At 44.6% G+C, this 20,846-nt stretch overlaps 1 protein-coding gene across 1 annotated transcript; it reads left to right on the forward strand.

Annotated features, from left to right (window-relative positions):
- Positions 1 to 242: 242 nt before the first annotated feature.
- On the forward strand, positions 243 to 19,147 carry LGI2 (leucine rich repeat LGI family member 2). The gene is made up of 8 exons (XM_082758711.1): positions 243 to 451; positions 650 to 721; positions 4,037 to 4,108; positions 7,467 to 7,538; positions 8,100 to 8,171; positions 9,294 to 9,463; positions 13,331 to 13,495; positions 15,137 to 19,147. Exons 1-8 carry the CDS (start codon positions 246 to 248, stop codon positions 15,952 to 15,954), a joined length of 1,647 nt encoding a protein of 548 aa, XP_082614837.1. The 5' UTR covers positions 243 to 245; the 3' UTR covers positions 15,955 to 19,147.
- Positions 19,148 to 20,846: the final 1,699 nt, after the last annotated feature.

Here is a 20,846-nt window from a genome sequence, read left to right on the forward strand (position 1 = left end):
CACGGGGGGCCAAAAACCAAGGCGAGGCAGCACCCCCACGCTGCTCCACGACACACCCCGGCTCCAGGAGGGCAAAATAACCCCGTGGGCACCCACCCACGGCCTCAGCCCCGCCGGGGGGCACCCGGGGCAGTCGCTGAGGGGAGCCGGGGCCAGGCCCCTGGGCGGGCCGCGCAGCCGCGGGGCGGCGCCGCGCTGATGTCAGCCCGGGGGAGGCGGCGGCGCGGGGGGGAGCGGGCGGCGGCATGGCGGGGCCGCGGCGGCTGCTGGCGCTCTGGGCTACCGCGGCCGGGCTGCTGGTGGCCCTGGTGGCCCTGGTGGCCGTGCCCTGCGGCAGCCGGAGGCCGCCGGCGCCTCGCTGCGGGCCGCCCTGCAGCTGCTGGCGGGAGTCGGCGCTGTGCGTGGGGGCGGCCGGGGCGCCGCGGAGCCTCCCCGCCGGGCTCGGCTCCCTGTGAGTGCCCGGGAACGGGGGGCGGCCGGGGGGTCGCGGTCATGTTTGTTGTTGTTTTTTGTTATTTATTTGTTTGTTTGTTTTTAGCACGGTTTCCTTAAGCCCTGCCCGCCTCCCCCTCTCGTCCTTCCCTGCGGGCAGCGGCAAAACCCGAGGCTCCGGGAAGCCTCACCCGCGGCTCTTCTTTCCCTTCGGCAGGAGCCTGGTAAACGGGACCTTCTCGGAGGTGAAGGACAGGATGTTTTCCCATTTGCCCTCCCTGCAGCTGCTGTAAGTACCCCGAGCACGGGGCGCCCGTCCCCGCACGCTGCCCGGCGCCCCGGCTGCGCTTTTGGCAGGAGCCGGGCTGAGGGCACGGCGTGCGCTTGGGAGCCCGGGGGCAGCTGTGCGCCGTCCTGCAGCTGTGAGCCATCGTGCAGTGTGTTTGCACTGCCCAAAGGAGGGCAGAAAGCGCTTTCTGGCGCCCTGAGTGCTTTTTTTGAGTTTCAGCGTTAAGTTCAGGGCAGAGTTCCCCTCCCCATCCGTTTGCACTGAGCGCCAGGTTCACGGCGTGGTGTTCCGGGACGCTACGGGGAGATGTGGCATGGCACAGGAGATGGCAGGGGGAAAGCAGGAGGACACCCGCACCCCTCCGGGAAGGGCTCTGTGCCCAAAATGTGTGTGTTGTCTGCAGCGTGACCCTTCTTGGTTTGGTGGCTGCCCCAACTCCTGGTCTGGTCAGGTCTGTTAAGGGGTCCCACGGGCGGGATGCGCCCTGTCGCAGGAGGTGACCCTGCCACATGTCCCAGCTCCTGGCACCCTACAGCGAGGTGCTGTGCCTCCCTGTGCTAGGCCAGCCCTCCTTGCCTCGCCCTGTTGGGCCCCTGAAGAGATACAAGGCTAAAAGATACGTGGCCCAACAGAAATGCGGGCTGAGTGCTGGCTACAGAGCCATCAGCTTAAATTGGTCTGGGGGAAGGGGTGGTGTGATGCATCTGGGAGTGCCATGGCCAGCTGCCTCTCCTGCGGCCTGCCCGGTCCTTCTCCCACTCACTGCCTGGGGACAGGGACAGCACCCCATGGAAAACACTGGGGAGAAGTGGGCAAGGTGAGGGCTGGAGGCCAGCAGGAGCAGGGAAGGATTGTTCCCTTGTGTGTGGCACTGGTGAGACCGCTCCTCTAATACTGCGTTCAGTTTTGGGCCCTTCACTACAAGGACAGTGAGTTGCTCGAGCATGTGCAGAGAAGAGCAATGAACCGGTGAAGGACCTAGAAAACACAAGTTATGGGGAGTGACTGAGGGAATGGGGTTGTTTGGTCTGGAGAAGAGGAGGCTGCAGTGAGGATGGTGTTGGTCTCTTGTCTCAGGTGACGAGCGATAAGATGTGAGGAGAAGGTCTCAAGTTGCACCAGGGGAGCTTTAGAGTGGAAGTTAAAAGGAATTTCTTCACAGAATCAAAATCTGCTCCTGGAAAGGTAGTGGAGTGTCCTCTGTGGAGGACATTCAAGAGATGTGTGGATGTGGCACTAAGGGACGCCGTTAAGTGATGGGACTTGGTAGGTTGGGTTGGTGGTTGGACTTGATCATCTTGAAGGTCTTTCCACCCTAAATGATTCCATGATTCTAAGGCCTGTGGGGCTGAGTCTTCGCAGGTTCTGACTCACCTTTGGTCAGGAGGTCTACGGAGGCATTCACCTTTGTTAACACCAGGCAACACAGCCTGGGATGAGAAGGTTGATCAACTTTGGTTTTTAGGGTGAGAGGATACAGTAGGCAAGATAAGCAAATAATTAATCACCTCATTTCTAAATACAGCTGTCACAATGTATGCTAATGAAAAATTGCATTTACTGTTGTGCTAAGTTTTTGTTTGTTTGTTTTTCTAATATACAAAGTATTTTCTAATATTTCTTACATGAAAGGCTTACCTAAGCAAGGAAAAGCTGATGTCCTCAAGCCCCCTTTTGTTGAAAGCATAGATCAGGACTAAAAGCAGAGCATGTTCCTACAATGCCTTCTCTGATCTCTTTGGGGAAATAGAGGATTTACCCTGCAGTGTTTAAGCATAAGCTAAGTCCCAAATCAAAGCTTTTGTGGGACTTCAGGACCAGCACAGAGTCCTGTGCTTTGCCCATCTGTGAATGGGTGGAAACAGCAGACCTGTGCCATTTGTGAAGGAAAGAGATGAATCTGTAGGTGCAAAATAGAACAGGGGAATCTGAGCAGATGAAGGTTATTCCCTCTCAATAGGTGTAACAGACTTCCAGGAAGAAGTGTTGGGCTGGCAGGAAGGTCAGCTGTTGAGAAAGTCAGAAGTTTCATTTTATGTGGCAGATCAGATGTTGGAGTGAGAGGGGTTTGTAACCACCACCATCATCACCTTGGACCCTGACACGTTTCATTGGTCCATGTAATTGGGGAGTTTGCCCTTCAAACAGCCAAAAAGCGAGGATGAAATGACGACAAGTACTGAACAGAGCACTGGTGTACATCAGGACTGTATCTTTGGTCACAGTCACCATGATGAAGCAGTAATGCAATGATCACAGGGAAAGTTTGCATTTCATGTTCATTAGTCTTATAAATTAATTTTAGCAAAATGCCTAAAACCATACAAAAAGAAGATTAAGTTACTGTAGTAAACTGATCAGTGCAAAGATGTTCACTTATAGCTGAAAATTCTGAAATTTTACAAAAATGATTTGAGTAGCATTTGCTTTTTAGACTGAAGAAGTTTTGCTCTTCAAAGGAGATGGCTGAGTTTGCCTTTGAACATAAACATTGGAGACTTGTCTACCTGTGTGCTCTGATACAGCAAAGGAGGAACGTAGCTGGCCAAGCCTTTCCACAGCTTCCTTCTCCTAACTGCATTCTCCTGGCTCAGATGAAAACCACTTGGGGCAGCTCCAACACATTTTGGCCCTGAAGTTCACAAGGCAGTGCAAGGCAGCACCCGGAGCTGCTTCTCCTTGGTTCATTTGGATGTGGAGTTTTGCTCTCCAGGGGCAGGAGGGCTTTCTGTCTCTGGCAGTTTGGGCACGTCTGCATTTGCAGCTGACAAACAGGTCGTGCAAACTGTGTGCTCTCCTCCCATATTGACAGGTTGGGCTTGGAGCATCCACCTGTGAGCTAAAAACAAGCGAGCCCTGATCCACCAAGATGGCATAAATGGAAGCTGGTGCCTGTGCAAAAGGGCTCCCTACGTCTCCAAGCTTAGGAGAGGCACTGAGATGCTCTCTTGAAAACTTTCAGCGTGGCTTCAGGGTTGTGGGCACCTGGGGTCCACACTCAGCAGACTCACCCCGAAAGGACAACTTGTCCTACTTAGGGGACAAAGCAATCTAGGACCAGGCTGTATTTAACCAAGGTGAATGGTACAGCAAACGTATTTCTTGGGGAGTAGTGGACATGAACTAGCATCACATTATGCCTCTTTTTAAATTTTTTTATAGACCATTCCACAGTGTTTTATGTGTGCTGCATTGGTGGGGCAATGTGGGCTGGAGTCGGTAAGATGGGTTTGGTCACGGTCAATAAACACAACTGGCGTAACACAGTGTGTTGGGTTTTAATGTGCTTTCCTAATGCCTGCTCTCTATTTGCAGCTTGCTGAACTCTAACTCCTTTACTGTTATACGGGACGATGCCTTCGCCGGTCTCTTCCATCTAGAATACTTGTAAGTCTGGTATTTTATGTATATCCCCGTCCTTTATAAATCAAGATGTTTTGATAAGTTGCCAAGACTCCTGCCATGAAGTCTTAGTCTTTGCTATGATTACCAGGAGCAGGAGAGATGAAGGATTTATGTTCCGTTTCTGTGCAAATGTCCTTTATGGTTGCTCACCATTTTCCAGAGGTTGCAGTGGATTTTTAAAATATGCCGTGGGTGCAAGGTGGCTCTGTGTAATTACCGTACACTGAAAAAATGTTGTTGAACAAGAGCTTGTCCTGGCTTTACAGAACAGTGCCATCACTTTGAAGGAATTCTGGATCTCAGGAAAGAGGCGGTGAAGCCTCTCGTGGCCTGCTGACAGCCTGAAGAGGAGCTGCAGGGTGTCAGGGTACTGCCCAGAACAGCCCTGATTACCGGACTGGCCCTCTTTCCCCAACTTTTCTCTCCAACTTTGTCTTTGTTCTGATATTTCATTTAATGCCCATGGCATTTATTTTCATATTATAAATAATTATGAATATATGGATATATATAAACATATATTTCATATAATTATTGTAATTATTTATAGTATTATTTACATTTATTTGACTTTCCTTTTTCTTAACTGAGTTCACGTCTCCATTGGTTTTTACATCATTTTCATTTCCCGATCTTTTTTTTTTTCTTTTTTTAGGTCACCCTTTTTTCTTTTAAAAATGTATTAGCCCTGGTACCAGGTTGTCCTCACTTCTACTGCAAAGGACTGCCATTTCTCTGTGTTACCGGACATGAGCTGGTATGTTTTAAACTCTGAATATAATCTGAAAAAAAAAAATTGTCTTTCCACCCACCTTTCTGCGCTGAAAGGTAGCTGTGGAAAACATTTCTGTCATTGCCTAAAGGAAGACCAGTACTCATAAAACTGATTCTTGCTAAGGACTTGCAGGTAAGTAGGTATTAAGTTGGTGTATGTTCAGGACTAATGGTCTAATACATGAGAAGCAGTCAACAGTAGAATTAGCAGACCAAGAGGTAGAGGATAATCGTAAGTGATGCGTGCTGAAATCCACAATTCAGCTACGTTTAGGTTTTTGAGTGACAGTAAGTTAGCTGATTATTCTCTTTTCCAAGTGTCTGCAGGAAAAAAAAAAAGTAAATTGTAGAAAGCTGGTAAAAAGGAGAAAAACAAAACACAAACCCAACCCTGCAAATATTTTTATGTTGTTTCCATGATGACTTGCTTAGGCTTTGAAGAGATGATGAGTCTAAAATGGAGCTTGGCACAGTAGCATACGCTACAGTAACTGTTGCATTGGTAACTGCAACCAGACCCCTGTTAGGAAGAAGAAAATCCTGCCCCTCCTCAGCTCATCAAAGGGACGATTTCTGTCCCTGGCTGCTGATTGCAAACCAGGGAACACAATTAAGACTGGTAAAGCCTTGCAGTCTGAATTTCCTTCAGTGACAGCCGACCAAATGGTCTCAGTTAATGGTTGTGGTCATTCTCCTTGCCTTGCCAAGTCCTGAGGGCGCTTCCTCTTCCCAGCAAATCTCACCAGTACCTTTTGGGAACTGAATGTGACTGGGCTTTTTGTTTTTTTGGGTCTTTGCAGACAGTAACACCGTCACAGTTGTAATAGCTGGTGTCTCACAATTGCCAATGATCAGACCTTACAGAGCATAAGGAAACCTTACTGAAGAACAAGAGCAAGCTTCTTTGTGTACCATGCAGTCTCCAAAGGAAGAGCAGCTGGGGAGCACCCACAGCAGCTACCTCTATCCCCTAGCAGGAGCACTGTGTCACACCGCACTCGCAAAACTGATAGCAGGATTCCACGCACCCGCACCCCTAAAACTGCCAGCCTATGTTTGCACAGCGTGGATGAGAAAGGTCTGATAAAGATGGGAGCTTTGCTGCTGTTCCCAGGGTAGCAGGCCTTCGAGGCTGGGTTTGGTAACACAGGAATCCAGCAAATTACTGAGTCCCAGCCTACATTTCCATCGTCCCTCCATGCTGTGTTCAGCGAAGCCGTGTTAATTTGCACTGAGGGCGAGCTGGTGGTGTGCGTGGGTACTGTGTCAGGGAGCAGTTTGGCTCTCTGCTCTGTGGATTGAATTCATGTCCCCAGGCTGCCTTGTAACAGAGTATGGTTGACCCTTTACTAACATCCTCCCTGCAGACACGATACTTTAGTCTGCACCTTTTGCATGCAGTGAGGTTCCCAGTCACTTCATGAAGGATTTTGGCTATGTCTCAGCTCAGGAACCCAGAGCTCTTGTCATCTCACCTCCCACTCGGGGCTGCAGCCCTGTCTTGACTCTTTGAAGCAGTAACCTTGATGCATAATAATCTTTCCTATATTTCCCTGTAAGACAAACAAGGATGCACAGGGGAAAGGGAGACCATTTTGTTTCATAAAACTATTTTTGACGTTGATGTTCAGTTTTCTTCCTACAGATACAGCTGTACCATGCAATATCTTGATGGCCACCTGGCCGCAGCGACGTTGCAGTGCTGATGGTATATTTATGGATGTGTCCTCAAGTGCTCTGGGGTCAGGATGCTCGAATATCAGCTCTTTGTTTAAATGCTGATGTGCATTCAGGATGAGCAGCATGCTCCAGCAATCGATGCATCACTACCATTGTTCTCCAGTACGCAGGGCCATGACTCGGGTGCAGCTGGGTGCCCTGCAGAGGTGATGTCCCAGCTGGAGAGCACTGGAATGTGGCAGCAAGAAGACAAACAAGGCCTCTGGCAGTGGTCTTTCCGTTTAGGCAGACTTTGGGCTTGGGATACCAGTATGTAGGTGCAGTTCACGTTGTTGCAGAGACAGTGGGCTGGGAGCCCTCCAGCTCTGCGGGTGCAGAGGTGATACTGTGCGTACAGCCACCTGGCTGTGGGCACTCTTCCTTCGGATGTGGGCTCCTTGAGCAGTGTCCATCTGCAGCCTGTGAAGTCCTGGCTGTTTGCTGCCCAGTGATTCCACAATTCAGGCAGCCGTTGAGAGGAAAGCAGGACTTTAGCTTCTAAAGTCCATCTCAGAAGTCTGTCTTACCCAGGTCTCTTTCCTCACACAACACGCTCCATGAGAATTAAACTACAAAGGAATAATGTTGTTTGTTTGTTTTTTTTTGCTTTGTCCATTTTGTTCCTCTGCTGCCAGATATTTGTGGCCTGGTGCCTGCATCACTACTTGTGGTACACCAGGGGCGAGGTGATGAGGCAATATGACCAACTCCACCAAGACTTCCCCACCTCTAAGTCTGAAGGGGCTACCCAGGAACCTGCTGAGTTTGGAGGACATAGGCTAAAGCACTGGTGTGGTGCTCATAACGTTAATTAAAGTCTTTTAAAATACTTTTTTTTTTTGCCTAGATTCATTGAAGGAAACAAAATTGAAACCATTTCAAGAAATGCATTTCGTGGCCTCCGAGACCTAACCCACCTGTAAGTTATTTAACATCCAGTAATTTGTACTCGAGCAAAACTCTCCTTGTGGATAGCTGGCTTTCAAGCCACATTTAATACCTCTATTTACCTCTGTGCTTTCAGCAACCTTCAACAGTCAGTAACGTGCCTCCCACAAATTAAAAAACGGCCTTAAAAAAATTCACAGGCACGTTCAGCCGCCTGTGTATGCTCACAGGTCGTGTTGGGGTGCAGCCGTTGCCTGTGGGTGCTGCCAGTGGTGCCACCGTGGTGCTGTGTACGTGTGGTTAACATTCCTCTTTCTTTTCAGCATGTTCAGTCATTGCTCTCTGTGTCACATTTCACCCAGGCAATAAAAAAGCTTTATATGTTTTACTTTTGCGTCAGCTTCATTTTCTTTCTTTGAGCAATCACCATTCTTGAATGAGTGTAATTAATGCCTGCGTGTTCCTGGTAGTTAACAATGCCAGTGGCTGGACAGTATCCGATAATTAACATTCTGTGAGCGAGTTCAGACTTTGTAAGAGTCAACAAGATGAGAGATAACAATTATATTAAGCTATAACTTTTTTTTTCTAGTTCTTTGGCCAATAACCATCTTAAATTTCTGCCAAGGGATGTCTTCAGTGACTTAGATTCTCTAATTGAACTGTAAGTAATGAAAATCTTCCTACTGCCTGCCTGCTTCTGTGTTTCTATTGCTCTGTGTTTGAAGTTCTGCTTTCGTGTGTGTCTGATATCTGTGCAGAAAATAAACATGCATTTTGCTCTTCTGTCTTTTCTCTAAGATTGTTTGCTTGGTAGACCCCTCTGGAGTAACTGCTATTTCTCAAATCACTGTTGCTTCTCATGGTGCTGTACATAGCTTGCATTATTGTACTTCTCTCTAATGTTTTATTTATATTTTATTTTATATTCATATTTCTTTAGCAAAAGGGAGACAACAAATTTTAAAACTATAATTTCTCTGCATAGCTTTTCCTGTTGCTGTTGCAAGTATTACTTGAGATTATTTTAGTGAAATGTATTAATTAAAATATGGTTTTTTTTCCCCTGATTTTGTGCAGTTGTAGCACATTGCTGACTTATAGTCCATGTTTGTTGTCTGTGTGTGTGTAACTAAGCTGCTAGTCAGCATCCCTGACTCTCTTAACTAAAGAAGTACAATTGTAAGCCCCAAAATTGCCAAAGCATTGGAGAACAGGCATAGTATGTAAAATTGTACGTAAGTTAATAGGGGGGAGGTTAAACTGACAGGACTCCCCATCAGCAGGGAATCTGAAAATACCAATCTTAGGTCTGTTTTTTAACGTAGCACAAAAGTGATAGCAGCAAGCCCACCCTGTCAAGCACTGGTGCTGCGTAGTTTGGTGAAGGAATGGGGTTTGTCTGTGTCAGCAATAGATGATGGGAAGCAGACTTGCAGCAGACAGCCGCCCTGTGAGGATTTATTATGCTGTAGTCCTAATCCTATGAAAACGTGTAAATACAAGTGACTTTGCACATGAATCACAGTGCTCTTATTAGTAGTGTTATGCATGGTCTTATTTCTTAGACTGAAACTGTTTTTCCGAGGACAATACTTCCGTGAAGGAGTGTACATATAAAGAGCATCAGAATAAAACTTATCGAGTCTTTCCTCTTCTCAGTTCAAAAACAATTCAAAGGTACTCACATATTTTTAAGTTCAGTATGTCAAGGTGCTAACAGTTCTGTAGTGTTTATGTTGCTATCAACCTTTTCAAATATGTTTATTTCTGTGTGTTTTTTTAGAGATTTAAGGGGAAATAAATTTGAGTGTGACTGCAAAGCCAAGTGGTTGTTTTTGTGGTTAAAGATGACAAATTCCACTGTTTCTGATGTCCTGTGTATTGGTCCAGCAGAATATCAGGATAAGAAGTTAAATGATGTGACAAGTTTTGATTATGAATGCACCACTACAGGTATTCAGAATGCGTATTTCTAAGCACACTGCAAATGGTTAAATATCAGAGCTGTAGACTAAACCATTTCATTTCTGTGAGCATGACCTGGGGGGATGAAGGGAGGAAAGGGTTACGTACCTACAAAGTACTAGAACGAGCATAAAATGAGAAAATCTCATTTTGAAGCTGAAATACAAAGTTTTTATTTGGATTAAGTGATAATGGGAGAAGAGCTGGGACCATTCATATTCCAAAGGGCTTGATTATGACTCACTTGTGACTTAATTTCCATCACAGAATGCTTTCTGTTTTCTGGAATAAGGCCATATAGTGATGTCGGATGAGCTTCCCAAAATCTCTGTATTTCACAGAAAGCAATGAAGAGAAGTTTAAACGATTTGGCTATATCTGCTACTTTTATTCAATAGGCCACGATATAATGTCATCAAATGTGGCAGCAATACTGCCAGCAGTTCTTTATAGAACTCCATTAAATTGGAGAGAAATGTCCAATAATATTTCAAGTACTGTCTTGTTCAGGATCTTGACTTTTATTTTAGGTAATGTAAAGCATGTAGAAGGAAGTGAAGAGAATCCTGCATGTGGGTATGCTTATATTTTATGACTAAATAGCAGACGTTGCCTATATTTAAATGCAGTCACATCATACAACTGAGAACATCAGCTCCGAGTATTGCTTTCATGTTTCGTGTACATAATGTCAGTATTTTGCCTTTTCTTCTATACAGTAATGTCAGAGGCATTCAAGTTCTCATCTGCCATTGAGTCAGTCGTTGTTAGGAGACAGTAGAGAAGTTGATTACTGGTAACATAAGATAAAGTCTCAGGACAGGGTAAGAAAAGTAATCCAAGGGCAATATGTTAAGTGAAAGAGAACGAACTCATAATTCAAAAATATGTTAGAAGAGCAGCAGAGGTAAGGAGTGATAATGTGCCACGTGAAAGGATGTCAAAAACAGGCGAGCGATGTTGCTTAGAACTGCTCCCAGGTTATGTTACTGTGTCTGTAAACAGAAGAGCAGAAGTACGATGTTAAAAGTAGGCTTCATTTCATTTCAGTCTGGTTTAAGAAATTTAACAGCACCGACAGTGTGCAAAAACAAGCCTTGTCTTCCTGGTCCTCAGACCTGAACTGACTTACCTATGCTCTGTCATGTCTTTGCATCTAGATACTGAGCTATAAAGTGGCTACAGACAAAATTCATGTGTTAATGTTAGTCCCTTTGCCTGCTGGAAGTGAAATTACACCGAGGATAAATGTAGCATCACGTGCTGCAGCGCTCCAGTGGGTCTGCTGGCCTGTGGCTTAAGCCCACAGCTGTCTTTTCCTTCTTTGCCCTTGCTTCACCCAGATCTAAAGGGAGGCTAAATATGCCCATATTGATTCCCCGAGGGCTGATTAATTACAGGCTCAGACCTGTGCTATATTTTGAAATAAAGTAACATATCCCCTAGGTATACTCTCCTTTCCTGCTCACTGCTGGTCAGTGCTCTTAGCACACGCTCCCCTGAGGAAAGCCTACAAATCTTTCATTCACATTAGCCTTTAGCACCATCTTCCCTCCTTTGCCAGCCTTGATTAGACTTTCATTGTTTCTGCTCTCTGATGCTCTGTGAGCGTGACTGGGTGTAGCATGTGGTAACAAAGGAGTTTGCTTGGTAAAATGTGCATCTCAGAGGCTCCATTGCATTTGCTGAACTGACACAGTGATGGCAGAAGGGGAGATGTAAAAGAGGTGCTGCCAGATTAAAGGAACAGCCAATGGATGAAACTCTTGATCACTTATTCACAGTGAGAGTGATTGGCAGTGCCAGTGACCTGCACTTTTAACTCTTTCTATGGTAGTATATTGTCTTTCCCACTTCTCATGGCTTGCATCATGCAAATAGGTAAACTCATTTCACTTTTGTGTGTGTGTGTTTCTCCTGCAACCATGTGCAAGGGTGCTGTGTTTTGGTTATAAGCCCAGCTTGGCTTTCAGGAGGCTTGAAGACAGGCCTTCCCCTTCCATCGCCCCTAAGGCCTAGATTTTTGGCACGCCCGATGCGGCAGCATCTCTTTACTGTGTAACTCTGTCCCACATTAGTCTGGTATTTCCAGCTGGTTTGTCGCATTTTACTGATTATGGCTGACATAGTTACCCATTTTTAGTTGTCCAGTGCCATAAAGAGCCCAAGGACAGGTACAAGTAAAAATAGCTGTGTTAACACTGAATCATTTCTGAATGAGCAGTGGATTTTAACACATCGACTGGTATGTTTTAACCCACAGATTTCCTTGAAGTGTTTCAAAACTGTTAAGATGTTTTTTTTCAGAGTTAGATCTGTTCTGTTTTTTGTCCCCCTCTCAAGATTTTAAAAATATTTCAACTTTCTGTGACTATATCTGTTCCTGTTCCATACTTTACTTCTTATGATTTATCACTTACTTCTACTTTCTGCAACCTACATTGTCAGTTTTCTCCAGTCCTTTTATTTTCGCAGTGGGAATGAAGGTAACTTTGTTTTCCTACCTGCACTGATGAATCAAGCCCATGCTCTATCTGTAACAGTCTCTCAAAGGATGGAGACTGTCACTTCTGTTGCAGCTGTTCTGTTTGTGTAATGGTAGTCATCTGCCTTTATTCACCAGAAGTGTAACTTCTCAATAGCAAAGTCTTTCAAGCATGCAGAGATGAATTTTCCATTGGAAGACATGCTTTTCATAACACACTGAAGTGAGGGACCAGGGTGAGTGAGGGCTTAATCAGCATTTCACCCCAATCCCTGGATGTTCAGGGCTTTCCAAAGTAGGAGTGAATGGTGGAAGCACAGAGCAGAACAGAGTTTAAAAGAGTGCTGTCTGCTTCTGCAGAGAAACTCTTTGTGGGATAATCATTTCTTTTTCTGTATATTTATGTCTACGTATAACTCCTGGGCAGGCCTTCTGCCACCTTCTAGACAGAAGCACCTTAGAAGTGTCAGCTTCTCTTTGTCAGCTCTGCTATACTGATGTCCTTTTCTGATAACAATGACCTTGACAAGCTGTCAGGCCAAATATCAAACTCAGACCCAGTTTGCTCTTTTTCCCCAAATTGGTTCTGTGCTGGCTACTGACTTTAGCCCAATGTGACTTTTAAAGCTCAATGTACAGGCACTTGAAGTTTGAGTAGAAATCTTGAATTTTGGAGTTACGCTCCTGGCCTTTACAGGTTGTTCCAACTCCTCAGTCTTAGCATCTAGAATAAGTTTTCCACTGGATAGTAATTTGCAGGTTGGTTGTATTTTATGCTTAAACTACTTTACAATGCCCTGTAAAACGGTACGTTAACTGAGTTTTTGATTACACCATTTTGTCTATGGTCTAGCTAAAATGGGGTTATCCCCAGGCAAACTTCGGATATAATTTCACTTTCTGCCTGGTTTAGCGTAACACAAATTGCTAGTGATTAAATTTGCATGTCTTAAGAAGTTATTGGACTTCAGCTGGAAGTTGCTGTCTCTCAGCTTGAAAGTGATTCTAGCAAGGCCATTTTACTTGACAGGAAAGCAACTTCCAGCTGTGGGGAAAGAGACTTCTCTTTGACAGCATGTGAACATGATCCTGATTTCATGGATGCCAGCCAGCCTAGCTGCAAAATCTGAATTCTGCCACTGTTTACCTATTTGATCTCCTTGGCAGCTGTATTGCCAGAGGACAGTTCATGATGCTTAAAGCAAGGAGACACTTTCCCCTGTTGCTGCATGCCTCACATGAGCACTGACACCTTCATCTTAGGCTAATACAAAATTCAGAATATATCACTCATTTTCTAGTGTTTATAGTCGGCAACTTTGTGTTTTCAGCAAGGACCTGTCCTAACTGTTGTAAATGTATATTCCTAGATTTTGTTGTTCACCAGATTTTGCCCTACCAGTCAGTGTCAGTGGATACATTCAACTCTAAGAACGATGTGTTTGTAGCCATTGCACAGCCCAGCATGGAGAACTGCATGGTGCTGGAGTGGGATCACATTGAAATGAATTTCAGGAGTTACGACAACATCACAGGTACACGAACACTGGGATCCCAGTTGTTGATGAACTATTGGCATTTCACAAGGAAAAATTGTGAGGGCGAGACACATAGATGGGACCAGATGATGTTTTTTGTCCTGCATCTATATTTAAACTGGCAGATTAAAGTTCATGATATTTGTACAAGAATAATTTCATGGAGTAGTGCATTTTGTTCATACATGCACATTTAACCTTGCTATAGCACACAAACTAGGCTTTTTCAGCCTGAACTTGTGAGTTGTTCTCAAGGTACAAACACTAACGTGAATGTCACAGCTGAGCCACTCCCTGCCTGAATCGCACTAAGATAAAGGATAGATTAAAGCAGCCCTCGCTGTTAGTGAAGTGCCTGCAAAATAGAAGGCAGAAATATTCTGCTGCATGTAGAAAGAAATAGGCTTGAAGGATACATGTGGGTGGGCAGTCTACAAGCCTACAAGTCCACTGGACTTGTACCCTAGCTGCACACCCAGCACATGTGCAGAGACCCATTTCTCAAATGACTATCCTACGTTCTCAGAAAGCCCAGCTTAAGCACTGGACTCTGAAATGTGTGAGAGTTACAGACTACAATCATGTAAAGAGCTTTTTGTGGAGCCTAAAGTGTGTTTTGTAGGGCTTAGGAACAGGTTGTTCACTTCGTTGGGGGGGGGGGGGGGTTCATTATTAGCTGTATGTTTGGCATTCAGATGTCTGAATTTAGCCCTTTACAATATGGGCTCATGGACCTGAGCTAGTTGTCAAGATTGCCTTAATACTCAACATGCAAAGAAAGAAGTGAACCATTTTCTAGAGTGCTCTTTGACTTAGACCAGAAAGAGCCTGAATGATCAGCTCAAGTAGTCATGTCTACACTGCAAATACTTTATGGTACTGGAGACGAATCCCTACGTTACTGGCACTGGATGGGTGATGGTTCATCACAGGCTAGCTGTGAAACAGCAGTGGGTGAGGGCCAGCTGGGGACAGAGCAAGCACAGGGGTCTGTGCAGGTTCAGTTCTACATAAACTGTTTCAGAGACAACTTCTTTTCTTGCAACAAATCATTTCATAAATAGTTCAGTTGTTACCTTTTGATGTGGGTCTTGTATAGTGACTTGAGATTGTTAAAATGGACCATAACTTGATATGATTTAATCTGGCAACTGCAGTAGTCCTAAATATTTTGAGTTTAACGTAATCCAAAAATTCAGAAACAACAGAGATTTATCTTTTTCATCTTGCTGTGGTACTGATATCCACAAGATGCATCAGTAGCAAAAAGCTGACTCTGGCCCTCTTGGACCAAGAAAAACAGAATATATTTCATTCTTCTAGTTAAACTGGAAATACAGACATCCCATGAATAAAAGAATTTCAAGTTCTTGCTGAGTCAAGAGATAAGAACTGTTGTAACTGAGTAACAAAATCTGGTTCAAATAATTGTTTTGGGTAGTATTTGGACAAAGGATTCTGGATAAAGAGTAGTGAGCAGTTTAGGGTTCACCTTTTAGGGGTGCAATTTGAAGTCAGTTTTCCAGTTACCAGGGAGAAGAAAGCAAGAAAAGAAGCTCTGATGGTGTGTTGGTAATATTTTTGTGGTTTGAAGAGTGCATTGTACTGTGCTAATATGTGCTTTTCTTTGGGCAATAGGTCAGTCCATAGTGGGATGTAAAGCCATTCTTGTTGGTGACCAAGTCTTTGTGGTGGTGGCACAGCTCTTCGGTGGCTCGCACATTTACAAGTACGATGAAAGCTGGACAAAGTTTGTCAAATTCCAGGATATCGAAGTGTCTCGCATTTCTAAGCCGAATGATATAGAGCTTTTTGAGATAGACAGTGAGATGTTTTTTGTCATCGCAGATAGTTCCAAAGCAGGTTTGTCCACAGTGTACAAGTGGAATAACAAAGGGTTTTACTCCTACCAGTCCCTTCACGAGTGGTTCAGGGACACCGACGCCGAGTTTGTTGATATAGATGGGAAATCCCATTTAATCCTCTCTAGCCGCTCACAGGTCCCCATTATACTCCAGTGGAACAAAGCTTCCAAGAAGTTTGTCCCACACAGTGAGATCCCCAACATGGAAGATGTCCTGGCTGTGAAGAGTTTCAGGATGCAGAACAACCTGTACATCACGCTCACCAGGTTCATCGGTGACTCCAGAGTAATGAAATGGAACAGCAAACAGTTCGTGGAGATACAGGCTCTTCCCTCCCGAGGAGCCATGACGCTGCAGCCTTTCTCCTTTAAGAATAATTACTACCTAGCCTTGGGAAGTGACTATACGTTCTCCCAGATATACCAGTGGGATGGTGAAAAGAAGACCTTCAGGTTATTTAAAGAAATCTATGTGCAAGCGCCGCGTTCTTTCACAGCTGTGTCAACAGATCGAAGAGATTTTTTCTTTGCCTCCAGTTTTAAAGGAAACACACAAATATTTGAACATATCATCATTGACTTGAGTTTATGAAAAGCTGCTGGATTGAAATTCATGTAGAATGACATTTATACACGAGCAAAACAGTGACCTTTCCGAGAACAGGGAGCACCTATGGAGTATGATGACATTTTCTGAACTTTTAAAACTTGCATATTAATCAGGGATTGCATTTACTCGGTTGCTGCATGACATGTCCGTTCTATCCTTTTTCAAAGACACTTTGCAACCTGCAGCCGTTCAGATGAGTGTGCAGTGCATTAGGATTAATTTTGACATCTAAGAATATAAATTTTACCCAGAAAACTACCTTAAATTGGACATCTCATAATGAAAGCAACAAGGAAGCCATACCATTTCTGTGCTTTGGCAGAGAAATGCTTTTGACTCTTTAGCTAAGATCTCAGCAAAGATTTTAAGATTAGAAGCAGGTCATCATGCTTGCTGATGAATTGCAAAAGCAAACGAACATTCCGGAATACACTTCATTTTGGTTTCTTGAGCTCTATCTTCAAAATCTGTCTTTGTGGTTTGCAGTAAGACCAAGGTGTCATTTTAACTCATTGTAGATTAAAAGGAAAGTCAAAATCTATTGCCATTTTTCTTATATTAATCACTATTTCAGCAACAAATTGTACGTAACCAAGAGCCCAGCCCAGAGTACCTGGGTGGCCAGGAAAATAAAGGTATTTTGCTTCTAGACTGTGAGATCTTAACGAGTTAATACAGGCAGAAAATAACAGAGGGCTGCTTGGTGCCTTGAGTGCACTGACTATAGATTCAGTCTACTTTGTGGATTAATAGGTATTCCAGAAATACATCTCATTGTGCCCTAATTCACACTCTTCCTGATGATCCCGGTAGATTCTGGGGTGTTTTACCAAGGTCTTATTCTTCCACAAGGCACAGCTTAAATTTAGTTTGTAACATGCATCTACATCCACGTTCTTCATGCTGCATCTTGTCTGTACACAATGAGATGATTTATTCTTCTGAGTTCTCCCTCCAGCACAGCTCACAAGCAATAAATTGAGGTTTTGGTCATCGCAAGCTGTACTCGGGGAATCTGAGAACCAGACAGGACTTTGTTGTCACCAGGTCTTTTGAAACTGAGGCAGCTAGAGCTGTTGAAGCTAGAGCTTACCCTGGCTCCAAGAAGAAGAGTTTCCTCTTGGTGGCCCCAGACTTTTGCTGGGTTGCCAAGCTTTCAAAAGTCTTGCAGGTTATGCAGCAGGATGTGAACAGTCCACGTCTCGTTGGTGTTTTGGGTGGCTACAAAATAAGGCGTTCATTTATCTTAAATCTGGCAGCAGTCCTGGTGTGCACAGAGCCTCTGGCAGGGTAACAGCTGGGGGCCATTCTCCTGGAAAGGCTCCAACATATTTACCCAACAAAGTTGTATAGCAGAAGCCTTGTTTGTTTTGTTTGTTTTTTTTTGTGTATACAATATTTTCTTTGTTTTCATACTGCATCGCCTGTTAGGTTGTTTTATCATGAGTCTTGCTGCTGCACTTCCACACTGGCTAATAGCAAGGCTTTGTGTAAAGCAAGTGGAGCAAATAAAAATGCCCTTTTTTTTCATGCTGGAGTATCTCACTGCCTCTGTGCTGAGTGAGCTTCGTGTTTTTGCCCTGGACACACACATGAAACATGACCTAATACCAAAAATAGGGATGTTTTCACAGGCTTTCCAACATCCAGATGCGAACAGCGATGCAGATGAGGATTCTGCACAAGGACTCCTGTGAGGAGTCGCAATCTACCAGCGACCTGGAATATCACAGCCTTCTCCAAGGTTTGCCTTGCTGCTGTGAAATAAAAGTTGTTACTGACCCGTCAGAGACATAACTCATTTTATTCTGTTTTTAAGTTATGTGTTAATTTCTTTTTTTTTTTTTTCCCCTGTATAGGTGCTCATTCTGGTTTTATTTTTAATTAAATGGGCAGCTTAGCCCATCCAGCTGCCCGAAGCATTGATGTTCTGCCCTCTGAATCCTAGCGTGGTGTCAGTCCTGTGGGTTCAATCAGACCAGCAGATAGATGCTCTCTCCCTTCACCCTGCAAACCAACAACAGTAGGTTTTAGCAATACATGTCCTTGGACTAAACTAACAAACCCACAAAACTGAGAGATGATTCACGTATGTGCCAGTGAATGAAATTTCTTACCATTTTCTTAGTTAACTTTTTAACTTTGGCAGATATGGCTGACAAACAATGTTTCTTTAAATTGTGTTGTGGGAAGGCATTTTTTTAGTCCTTTCCTGTCTAGCATGCACGTTTGAACGCAGTCACATATTCTGACAAGGAGGGGCAATTCTCAGCACTTTCTTTAGGGCTCACTGCTAGTACCATATGCTTAGCAAGGGCACAAGTCCAAGAGCTAAGAGCTGATTTAGAGAAATTGGATCTTGATATTTTTGATTTGAAGGGAAGCAAGAGGATGGTGCAGAAGTGCTTTTGTATCCAATAGTCGGAAATGGTACTGTTGTGAGAGAGTCCTGGGGATTTGAGACTTGGCTATCAGGTTGAATTAAATTAAAATGGTCTCTGCAGGGATGGGCTTAATAAAGAGGATAAAGCGATCAGCGGGAGCCTCGCTCATTCACACGGGACCAGAAGAAGAAAGCGAGGGGAATGAGTTCTGTGGGCAGGCTGCATCGCTGCCGAGTAGCTCTGGAGGTTGGTCGGAAAGCCGGGCTCAGCGTCCCGGCCCGGCTGCGGCCAAGTTAGTCAAGAGGCAGGGCAAAAGATGACCTGTTAATGTAAAAAAAAAAGGGATCACGGAACACTTCTCAGGATTTAATGAAGGCAGGGTCTCAAAAAAAGCCTCGCTGTGCTCTCCCTGCTCCCAAGGAAGAGCTCCAGAAGCAACCAAGCAACTAAAACTCTGCCTTCCCAAACGCAACAAGGGTTTTTCCTCCATGGCCTATATTCTGTACTAAAAATTGTTATACGCAGCACATAATCTATGCATATCCAGACTTTACTGCAGCTGTGAGAACATCAGGACGGTGAGAAAGGATAACAGCACATGCCACCTGGTAATTTTTATTGTATTCTAAAATACGTACAATAATGTAAAGAACTGTAGTTTATATAAACATAGGTTTAATACGGTATGCTAGCTACAGCGGGAACATTTTAAGGCTGTATATACATTTAGCTTTTTTTTTAGTAAAGAGATGATGTAATCTATGCCACTGACAAATGTATGTACTCCTTCAGTCGCTAAATAAAAGGTAGTTAATGAGACTAACTGGTGCATTGCCTGTGTTAAAATAGCCGTGCTGTGAAGCGTGTCCCAGCTGGAGTTCGGAGAAACACAGGGGGGTTGGGGCTTCCTTGGAAATGGGGCCTGTGAACCCGCCTGACGTGGGCCATGGAGCCACAAGAGGTCCCCTCGTGGTCCATGAAGCCCCAAGAGGTTTCCAGCCCCGGTGATACCCGACAAACCCCAGGAGATGAGCGTCCGCAGGGCTCTGCTGCGCATCTGACCACCAGGAGGGTGGAGGTCGAGCCAGAAGACCCCACCAGACCCAGCTCCTTGTCCACTTCTGATCGATTTGGGTTTTCAGAGCCTGGACCTGAAGGGAGCCGTGCTCTTCCACGTTGGACGAAGTTTCTGTGTCGGGGGTAACGCGGACCTCCAAGGCCTTGCAGCTCCCTGGTTTCCCCGTTCACTCTTTCCTTACACCCCCTCTAGTGTTACCAGGTATGCAATGCAGCTACGAGTTTTTTCTGTTCAGATTAAAGGCATTTTCTGAAATCTTTCCCTTCTTTCTTTCTTTCTCTTTTTTTCCTCTCTCACCACAAACCAAAGCCATCTTCATTTCAAAAAATATAAGATACTCAAGCAGGTTTCGTAAATGCAGAGTGGATAAGAACCAAACCATAAAATTAACCCACAGATTCTGATCTTCACTGGGGAGTCTCTTCATTATATTTTACTGAATCACTGGCATTTACTTCGAAATTGCAAAAATAAATATAAATCTATCAACGCTGAATGCATTTCATTTGAAGCAAGCCTTGAGCATTATCCACTGATCAGGTGAGTCGTTAATGCAGGGAATAATTCGTTGTGTTTCCTCCTCTTTCTTCAGAAATAACACAATTCTCCGTAACTAATTATAGGCTTGTGCAATCAAAGGCAGGGCTGACACACCGTAATGGGATGCAATTGCTCCAGGATCACTGCTTTCCTTTTGGGTATTCCAGCTCCTGAGGAGTCAGCAGCCTTTGTGGTGTGGTTCACTGAAACTCCATCGTGGTTTGAACATCGAAGCACCACACCAGCTGCCCCCCGGTTTCTTTGTCCTTGCCAGGTTAACAATTTTTCCCACTCTTTACCGTGTTCTTCAAACCATTTTCTGAAAGTTTCTATTCATCCTTGAAAGTCACAGCAAGATAACAGGAGAAAACTATTCCCAGAAAGCAAAGCATGGATGGTTGCTCCTCCCCAGATTTAACGGGGAAGACAGAGTAAGGCCTTTTTGAAAGACTTTTTCACAACAGAATGCAGAAGAAATGGATCTGCAGCTGCTAATGCATTTTTTTTTGTTCTTTGTTTGTTTGTTTTTCTAGTATCTAGAGAACAAGTCTCATGAGGAGCAGCTGAGGGAGCTGGGGTTGTTTAGCATGGAGAAGAGAAGTGTGAGGGGAGACCTTTTTGTACTTTAAAGGAGATCGTAGTGAGGTGGGGCTCAGGCTCTTCTCCCAAACGTCCCAAGCACCAAGTGATAAGACGAGGGGAGATGATAGCCTCAAGTTGCACCAGAGAAGGTTTAGGTTGAGTATCAGGAGAAACTTCTTTACTGAAAGGCTTGTGCAGCATTGGAGCAGGCTGCCCAGGGAACTGGCTGAGTCACCATCCATAGAGGCCTTCAAGAAACGTGTAGATGTAGAACTTAGTAGCATGGTTTA

Source organism: Aythya marila, assembly GCF_965140915.1.
Source record: "Aythya marila genome assembly, chromosome: 4".
Classification (NCBI taxonomy): domain Eukaryota; kingdom Metazoa; phylum Chordata; class Aves; order Anseriformes; family Anatidae; genus Aythya; species Aythya marila.